Source organism: Convolutriloba macropyga, chromosome 2 (assembly GCF_964194025.1).
Source record: "Convolutriloba macropyga chromosome 2, txConMacr16.3, whole genome shotgun sequence".
NCBI classification, from domain to species: Eukaryota; Metazoa; Xenacoelomorpha; order Acoela; family Convolutidae; genus Convolutriloba; species Convolutriloba macropyga.
The window spans coordinates 82,222,667-82,232,872 of record NC_134469.1 but is presented as its reverse complement, the minus strand read 5'-3'; the positions used below and the strand labels follow the sequence as shown (position 1 = coordinate 82,232,872).

The window sequence follows — 10,206 nt, the reverse complement described above, 5'->3', positions numbered from 1 at the left end:
CTCACTAACGGCGTTTGCTCACTTGGCTTTTTTTTTCATTGGCAAAAAATTTTAGGTCATTTACGTGATTGCTTTTTGATAATTCGCGGAATTGACATACGGAAAAATCCGTTTTTTTTTTTCATAGTTTTTAAGGGGTGTCGATATCGTCAACCCATTTTCGTATTGATATCGTATTTTCTATCTATTTTCTACGGCACGCACGGGCAGTCTGACAAGAAGGTGTGAATATCCTCGTTGACTGTCCCCATCCATCGAAATGTTTATGTTACTCATAATCCCATATTATGCTTGGAGAAATTAATTCTTTCTTTGCGAGTCTATTCGCAGCTACGTTTCGACAGTCTGTGGGCTATCTGATTAAGAATCTGTTTTCTTTTAGCAAGGAGACCTTATCGTGGTTAGTGGAAAAGTAAACCAGGAATGGTGGCTGGGCAGGCTCAAAAGCGAACCCCAAAATGGTCCCTCCAACCAACAGCGCATGTTTCCTGCCAACTTTGTAAAACTCAAGGTCAGCACATGTATTCAGTCTTAATACTGGATAATTCAGTTTCAGAGATTATCAAATCAGTGTCTGTGTTTGATATAGTTCTGTCTAATAATAGAGCAATTCGGGCTATTTTGAGCTAGTTCAGTTCTATCTTCAGACAATTTAGAGCTTGAGATCATTCGCTGCCTGAAGTATTAAATATGGTTACCGTTGAAGTCAAATGGACTTAGCCACAATTACATATGATCAAATACAGGCATTGATGTCCAGCGAATAGGTTGGCCTTTCATTAAATAAATTGAAACATCAGTAGTAAACGCCTAGTCCACAGTTCATGCTCGATGTGAAACGAACAATGCTATGATGCTCAAAACAAAATATTTAACAATTTTGTCCGAACCAAATACACGACGGGTACTTAAGTTCTAACTCATTTTAAAATCAATTTGAAAGGGTCTAGACTGGTAGACCACAGCACTCCTTAAGGCTTTTAAATGACTTTAAAGTTTCAGTTGATCAAGTACAACTGAACCTGGGTTACTTCTATCGAGTAAGGTGGCTTTAGATTCTTAAGTAGGCGACGTAGATAATGAGTACCATTACAATGCAACTAGGTATATGTTGTTTTTTCAGGCAGCAGTAGCAAAAACCACCTATTCCACGGAAACCTTTCAACAATACACAGCAGAAATACATGTCAACTGGAGGGTCACTCGAAACCTCAGGGTTAGCTTATGTTCTTTAATATCTGAGAGGAGCTAATATTGGCCTTCTCTGGGTTTTATATTTGGTCAACTTCAGTTCATTCGCGTGAATTATTTTTTAGTCACCCTTAATTTGCCTCCCTCTCACAAATTGACTTTTACTTACTTTAATAAAAGGATAGTTTAAGATGAAATAAGTTTATTGGGAGGCGCCTTTTCAGTAGATAGTTCTCAATAATCAATTATCGGCATCTTAACTTTTGGTAGAAACACTTTCGAATTTTCTTGGTCTCATTCGTTTCATTTGTATTATGAGAGATCATGTATTTGAAACCCGCGCAGCCATTTCCTGGAAATCTGCATCTATAGTCTTATTTGTTTGTTGGTGATTGGTTAAAACTCTGCATGCACGAACCTAAAAAGCTATAATAGAAGAAATACCTTAGAAAGGTGAGAAGAATACCGTTTTCACACGACTTCTCAACTAAGGGCGAGCATTACATGTTTCTCTTTCGCAGAAAGTTTTTGCCAAAAAGCGTTGAGCATGAGTTCTGATATTTGGATGTTTAATAGCCGCACAGCGATAGCTGGGGCTATTATTGGTCTTCTCTTGGTTTTTTACAATTCAAAGAATTTGCATTGTATTGGGGCGCTGTCTTTTTTTTAAGATCTGTTTCACACATTTTCATGATTTCTGAAGTCAAATTGGAGTAGTGATTTTTGGTCACGCCGGAAACAGGAAGTGGAGCAAAAAAAGCGAGTGGAGTGAGAAGACGGTATTTGAACAAAAAACTCGCTTTCTCGCTAGTGGTTTTTTGTTCACATGCGGCAATTTCACTTTGATCTTTACTGTTTTTTCAATTTTTTGGATCGGTTTTTTTTTCTAAATGGTTTTCCCAATCCATTCATAGTCCGTTCTAGGTCTAGTTTTCTGTTTAGTCGATGAAAATTCTTTGAATTGTACGTCAGGACTTGTCCTGCTATGTTTTTTTATTTCGTCATGAACGGAGATTTGTAGATGATTTCTAACAAAATTTTTCTCAAAATTAAAATGGTACAAAAAAAGTTTCTTGTTTTTTTTTCGTCGTCATGAACGGAGATTTGTAGATGATTGATTGCTCTCAAACGAAGTTTGTAGCAATTATATTAGTCCTGTCGGTCTTTTTTTTAATGCGATTTTTCGCTTGACCAATTTTTTTTGTCTGACGCTTTTGACTTTTCGTCCTCAAAAACGGGATAAACAGGTAGCGCCCAGCGGGCATTAAGTGCTCTTAGAGCCTTTCAGCTCTGTTTCAGCTCAAAATGTTTTGGAGACTTATACTTATGGTGTGAAGGGCGGTTCTTAGAGGTTGAGACACCTCCCCCCCCCCCCCCCCCCTGTTGACCCCCACCCCCACTATTGCCTCCACCCCCCACCGCGCTGTTGCCCCCCATCAGCCCCCGGTGCACCCCCCCGTGACTAGCTACTGACGAAGCCAACCGCTCGCCGGTCGTTTGAGAGCAATTCGCCCGACGTTATTCGGTTATGTTTTCTAACAAAATTTTTGTCAAAATTAAAATGGTACAAAAAAAAGTTTCCAAGTTGGTTAGTAGCTGCTCCGAAAAATACGGGCTCAATGAACTTGATTGTTGAATAAGCGAGCACTCATTAAGTTTTAAATTGATAACAAGATATTGTCTTCATGTTTTCCATGAGCAAATCCGATTGACACTAGGGAAAGAGGCACAAAGAATTTGAATTTTTAATTAATTTTTAAATTTTGGTGTGCTGTCCCTGACACATGGCAAAGAATTTGGCGATAACACTCCCCACTTTCATTTTGTGGGAAAAAAGATTCTCCGCTTTCTATTTTGTAAAATATTTTTTTAATACAACGAAGCACTGGCAGACAATGAAAATCAGAGACAGAAGAAAAAAATGTTTTTTAGATTTTCATCATGACTTTTATGTTTTTTTCAGCGTTAATTATTTGTATAGTTCTTAATTTCAGTAAGCCACATTTCTGGTGAGGCTATTGATGTTACATAGTAATACGCTTATAAAAATCTTTTTCGGAAAGTGCTTATTTTCCTTATTGTGAAATGAGTCTAATTAAAAAGAAGTGGGATGACAGGCAAGCAAATTGATGATTGATTTTAAAAATGTACGGCCGCTATATAGATCCAATTCGTTGATAAAAAAATTTGGAAGGCACATTGATTACTTGTCAAAAATAATTGCATTTCTTGTTTAATTAGATTTACCTTGAAAAGTGAAAGCGAAAAACGTTTTGTAAGAAAACAGTTTTATGATGCTTAATCTGCTGTATAGGTGGTGACATATAAATAAGGTTACCGGAAACAATAAATTATAAATAAGCAATTTTTGACAAAAATTATAAAGCAGCACGAAAATTGCCCAATTTTTTGTCAGCGATAAACAGATAAAGCTCGGACGGCATCATTAAGTGGTTGAGCAGCTCTCTGAGGCCTTAGTATTTACTAGTCTCTACGTATGTGATTCACCGGAAATGTTTTGAGAAGAAATTTTCATGGCGTGAAAGGCAGCTCCAAATCTTATTTGAACCCCCCCCCCCCCACACTTCGCGCGTCCACCCTCTTCACCTCATTTGGATCCCCCCTAAATTTGGATCTCGTCCAACCCTACCCCCTCTCTGTCCCCCATCGCTTGACCCTCTTTCAGAACCCCACCATACTAGTAGCATTCCTGAGGCCCAGTTGGCTACCACCGAAGCCAATTGCTCGCGGTTATTTGAGAGCAATACACCCGAAGTTAGTCCAGTATGTTTATTGTTTGCTGATTAGTTCATCACTTTGATTATACTCATTTTAGATTAAACGGAGAATCGGCATTTAATTTTTGGTGCTGTTATTTAGTTTAATATTTTATATTGGTATAGTGACCAAAAGTTTCAATAAAATAAATCTAATTCCGAGCAAATGATTCGAATAACTTAGACTAAATTAGTCGAAATTTGATTTTCGCCGATTTATTGGTCTATTATAGTAAGCATAGACCCCCAACGCCCCCCCCCCCCCCCCCCCCTCCCCCCTCAAGTAGGTAACTATTACCCCGCCTCGCTTGTTCTCCAAGACCAATTCTTCCGGCACTAGTCGATTGTTTTCTGTTCAGTCAATTGAGCATTTCTTTATTGTTAAAGTTGGCCAATTTTTGCAAGTTGATTGAGCTCCATTTTTAATTAGACCACTGATGCGATCAAATCGAGAACTAACTTATAGTTTTGTGATTGAGTCGTATTTTTGAACTTAATTGGTTTTTTTTGAAGCAGTAATTTTGTAAATCAAGTTTGATGCTTTTTAGCGACGTGAACGAAAGGTTTGTGAATAGATTATATGCTAGTGATATAGTTGTCTTATGCAGCAAAGTAGTTCCAACATGGGAAAACTCCTGTATTTATCTGTAGACCACTGAAAGTTTTCGAGTTTGATTTTCATTTTTTAACTCAAGTAAATGTACGTTTTCAATGCTGGATGGACGAGTAGAATATCACATCTTAGATATAAATCTGCCTCTGCTGTTATCAAATTTATTGCTGATTGCTTGTTGTATTGGCTCCCAGCTATGTCATTAATTGCTCTAAAACGCAGTTTGTATCCAGCATATTGTTTATGTTGGCTTTGAAAATTTTTTTTTACTTGATCCTTTTTCGTCAGCCGGTAGGACTTTTGGTTAACTGGTAAATCTCGGGGTCATTAAGTATGAGCGTTACTATTGTATAGGGTTCGCCAAAACTTCGACAAAAAAATTAATACTAGGGACCAGAGAGACTGGACTTGCCTGATCTCGCCTGCTAATTTATCTATTATGATACAAATGCAACTAGTGTACCACTTAAAAACGGCAATAAGCGCCGGTATCCCGCTAAAATTACCTGCGAACTGCAGCTCTGTGCGACAGCTACATTAACAACCACAACGAATAATTAATTTTTCCTTCGTATCATAATGCAAAATACTGGCAGTAAGCAAAACGAAAACACAATTGATAATCTGAAAGGAAAGTGAACGGGGCTCTACGACCTTCACTAAGCCTGACAATTTCAACCTCAAAGAGAAATTTTAAAATAACATCTTACGCTAAATGCAGTCGTGACTTGAAATATTCAAAGTTAAACAATTGAATCTTAAGGGGCTTGAGCGTTCTTTGACCGTTGAAGAGCATTTTTTGGCCTTTTCTTCCCTCCCCCTCCCCCTTAAGCTAGCTAAAACCAAAGCAAAACCCACGCCAGGCGTATGAGAGGAATTCGTCCCGTCTGGCGTCAGGTGCCGGTTTATCACAATAGGGCGTGTTGAGTTTCCTACGTAATGGTTAGGTGACTCTGCTTGAAGTCACTGAGAACTTCTGGCGTATATCGAGAACCGCGAATCGGTTCGAGATATTAAGTCAGATTTTCGAAGTGACTTCTGCAGAGTCAATTAACCATGCTTAAAACACGAAACGCTCACTTTTTAAAATGACGAAAGTCAACGGAAGTCAACTTCTGGCTACGTAGCAACTTCTGGCATTTTAACTTCTGGCACTGCAGACTTCCGGCATTTTAAAATGTGCACGTGGGTGTTTTAACAATCCTTTAGTGAACCCTACTGCGTGGCACTCTACGACTTCAGTGGGGAGTGTTCGGGCGATCTGGGTTTCCGGACGGGGGATGAGATCAAACTAATCAGGGTCGTTGACTCTAATTGGATGGAGGGGGAACTGTTCGGGAAGCGGGGCGTGTTTCCATCCAACTTTGTGCAAGTAAAGAGGGATTTGAATTCTTCTGGCGATCAGAACAAAGGTCAAATATCAGACTTGGGTGCAGCTGTCGATTCAATGTTGACCTCCTCGTCTGACAAGAGATTTGTGTTGTACAATTATCAAGCGACAAAACCAGACGAAATATCTGTCAAGGTAAAAGATTTATCAATCAATTTTTTTAATTACGAGAATCTGCAGGCATTTGTTAATAGACCTGTCATCTATTGCCTGAATGTACGTATTTTACTGCACAAGCACGTTTTTCACGTCCGATTTTTTTAGTCGCACGTGAAAATTTTGAATGCAAATCTTATTTGGGGGTTATCAATTTGGTTTTTAATAGGCGCCCTCGTCTTCTCTGCCGGCTATTATAGTGCTCCTATTTTTTACAATTCAAAGAATTTGAATTGTATTGGGGCGCTGTCTTTCTTTTACGACTCGAAGAGGAGTATTGGTTTTCTTAAGGTTTTTTTTACCGGAAGTACTATTCGTTCAAACGCTGTTTTGACCTAAAAGCGAAAGAGAAAAGTTGCCGTGTGAACTAGTTTTTCTGAGCGAGAAAAGTTTTTTGATCATGCGCTGCGTTTAGTGAATGACTTTTTGACTTTGAAAGTAGTGTTTGACTGAATGGCACATATAGATAACCGTCTTAGTGGCCCAATTTTCTTTGCTTGTAATTTGGTTTTTTGTAGAGATGATTTTTATTTGACGCTATCTTGAAATGTAAACCTCAGAAATTGGTAGCACAGTGTTTTGCAGAGCCTGAAAATGCGTTTCAAGTTCAAAATTGTTACATGTTTCGTGATTTCTTTAGGTATTTATTGCCTTTCTTCTATTAATTTTACGATCTTTCAGCCGTCTTTTTTGTCAAAAATTAGTCAATATGGCAACTTCCCTGTAATAATTCGTATGCTCAATGCCGCTTTCTACCATATGCTAATCCGATTTTGGTAGTTTTTGTCCCATTTTTGTCAGTTTTTTGTCTGTTTTTTTTACTATGATTACTTGAAATAGTCTTTTTGTGCATTATGAGGAATTTCTTAATGTGCATAAGCTTTAATGACTTTTTGTTCATCATAATTTTGTTTCAATAAATATTCAATCGTTTTTTAGCCTTAAGTTTTTGGAAAACTTGAAAATTTTTCATAAATTTAGTCTTAAAAATTTAAAAATTTTTTGACCATTTTTTTCCAACAAAATGTTTACATTATTTGTGTGTTTGAATTCCACTTTTTCGTTTTTTCGTTCTGTTCAGGAGAATGGATCTTTGTCTCAGATAACTCGTTGTCTTTATGTCTCGAATGCTGAACAATGAAATTTATTCGTTTTTCTGGATTTATTAACTTTGATTTTCATTTTTCAAACATCAAGAATTAGTTTTTGTTACGGTGTTCCTCACATTGTGTCCATATTCTTCACATTCTAGTTGGTATTATTCAAGATTTGTCCTGGCACCTAAATTTATATTGGTTATCTTGCTTTTTTCGGTTGTTAAAAAATTGGATGATTTCAGCTTTTTCTAAGATGTTCATGTCTTTGTTTTTCAATTGATTTTATTCAACATAAGGCAGTACTGAGAGTTAGCTAGAAAAACTTTTTCCAAAGTTTCATTTTATTAATTTTTTTTGCAATTTTCTTTGTGCCGTGGTATTATTTTTAAACGATTTTTTGACTTTGAATATTATTCTATTGCTTATGTCTTGTATGATTAATTTAGTTTTGAATTAGTATGAAATCATGTTTTCTGACATATATACAACAAGAAAAAAGTACGTCTTGTTTTTATCTTAATTGCTGTGATTAGAAATCTAATTTTAGTGGTTTTCTTCCGATTCTTAATTTAGAGCATTCTTTTTTGAAAAATTTAACTTAGTTTCTTAGATTTATATCTGCCGTTTGTTTTTGCGATCTTTATGAGAGTAGAATCATGAATTATTTGAGTGTATTTAAGGGTAGCAATCGGTAGCCCTGATAGTTTTATCAGTCTATCAGTGTATTGACAATCCTAATTGTTTCGGACTTTTTTAACGCTACAGAACGTATTCAATAGTATAAAATTTTGCTGCGTTTTGTTTCTCTTGGTGACAGTGGTGTAAATTTCAATGATTTTTATATCAGACCTGGAGAGGTAATGAGTTAATGGTTTAATACAAAGGCAATGGCTTCAGCTGCAATTGCGGTTTTTTTGTGAAGTTTTGACACTTCGAGTCGCTTCCAGAATTCTTCCGGCTATGTTTTTAAGATAAGCCAGATTTGAAGCCAGTAGTGATTTTGGTCACGCCGAAACAGGAAGTGGAGCGGAAAAGCTAGTGGTTTTGCGGCGTGAAATTTTTTCACTATAAATTTAAAGTAGAGTGAGAAAACGGTGTTTGAACAAAAATTCGCTTTTTCGCTAGTGGTTTTTTGTTCACATGCCGCAATTTCACTTTGATTTTTACTGTTTTTTCGATTTTTTGGATCGAAATTTTTTCTAAATGGTTTTGCCAATCCATTCATAGTCCGTTATAGGTCTAGTTTTCTGTTTAGTCAATGTAGATTCTTTGAATTGTACGTCAGGACTTGTCCTGCTATGTTTTTTACTTCGTCGAACGAAAAAATGTTTCGCTTTACTTCCTTTTGCCGCTTTTTCAACATTTTACGTGAAATCTATTTGACTTCTCTAAGCTAGTTTCTCTCCTCTCTCATTCTGCTGAAAGTGATTTTGAACATCAGTTGCTCAGCAAAACAATTCAAAATGAACGGAGTCGGTATAAAAAATTGAAGTCAGAAATAGAAACGGGATAAACCCATAAAGCCCAATTTTAGATGCCCGCTATTTGAACTTCGTTCCTATAAGTCCGAGTTACCGTCTCTAATGCTTATTGGTTTTGATAGTAGCCCCTGTAGCCTCTCTCTAAGAAACAGAAGTATGTTCAACTACGAAATGGCATCAAAATAAATCGGACTCAAGAAATATTTTTGTACAAAAATCTTCTATATTTTCAATATCTTCTATTCTTTCAATCCCAATCATGCTTATTGAAATCAACGGCGGCTATTCTCCGGCCATCTGCCGGGTTTGTTTTTTTATAATATACACTTTGTAAAGAGTGTACGCGTATTTAATAGACGCGTTAGCTACTCAGTGCGTTTAATTTTATTTTATGATGCTTTACTTTTATTTTTTGCTACTCCGTCAGACTAAAACGTGCTTCTTTTCCGTTCCGAGAAGGTTTCAGATGAAGCATGACTTGACTCGCTTTATATTTTTGAGCCAGTAGCATGGTCTCAAGCTAAAAAGGCGCAAAATTGGAACAAATGTAAGCAAGCAAAAGGTATGATTCCTTTTGCTTCTGACTGTATATTTTTCGAGATGTAAATTAGATTTTTAAAACTCAAAAAAGATTAAAAATACAACTAGCAGGAGAGAAATTGGTACTCAGTAAATTGGTAATAATAACTGAACAGTAATCAACCAAGAACTGAAAGCTGTGGTAACCGACTTCTTTCTAAGAAAAAAGGCAAAATTTAAAAATGAAATAAATTTTAAATCCTAATTATTTTGCTTAACGGAGTTGTTTCGTGCTTGGTTATTGAGAATGTAGGAAAATATTAGACTATATAAGCAAATCGGGCGCTATCTCAATGATAGAGGGGCGAAATGATGTGGGGTTAAGATATGTGGGGATAATTGAATGGAGGTGAAAAAAAAAGTAAAACCCCAAAAGAATGTTTGCTTACGATTTATTTTGTCGTACTATGAGCTATAAATTGCATTGAATATTTAGACGGGCGACGAAGTGATAGTGCTGGGCAAAATGCCGGGCTCTGAGGACTGGCTCAAGTGTCAGTTGTCAACTAATGCGGTTGGTGGGAGTAGAACCAGCGGCTACCTTCCCATAAACTTTCTCTCCTCTACATCATTGTGATGATCCTAATTACATAATAATGCAATTCTACAAATTTGAAAGAGAGGCAATGAAATTCTGATTCGACCATCTTTATCCTCTCAATTAGAATAGAAATGTCTATTAAATGCACATTTACGATTTATCCTTATTGTTTGACCAATATAAATGCTTTAATATATGGACTCTATTAGATTTGATTTAATTTGTTTTGAATTAAGTAATTTTTATTTTCCTGTTTTTAAATTCTTTGACAAAGTTGTGTTATTAAAATAGCAATTTTGCGGGGGGATCTCTGATAATTATTGATTAAGTTGTGCAAGCTTATCAAGATTAAAAAAAGTGGCTATAAGTCACCAAAAAAGA

At 36.4% G+C, this 10,206-nt stretch overlaps 1 protein-coding gene across 2 annotated transcripts in view; it reads left to right on the top strand.

Moving 5' to 3' along the window:
• Nucleotides 1–10,078, top strand: part of LOC142334788 (uncharacterized) — a 24,839-nt gene extending 14,761 nt beyond the window's left edge. The window contains exons 8-10 of one of the 2 annotated variants that reach the window (XM_075383081.1): nucleotides 4,517–4,531; nucleotides 5,791–6,106; nucleotides 9,721–10,078. In XM_075383081.1, the coding sequence (XP_075239196.1) occupies nucleotides 4,517–4,531; nucleotides 5,791–6,106; nucleotides 9,721–9,861 (472 nt within the window). In that variant the 3' untranslated portion in view covers nucleotides 9,862–10,078. The remainder of the gene's footprint in view (nucleotides 1–4,516; nucleotides 4,532–5,790; nucleotides 6,107–9,720) is intronic. The other variant, XM_075383082.1, reaches the window with a different exon arrangement.
• Nucleotides 10,079–10,206: the final 128 nt, after the last annotated feature.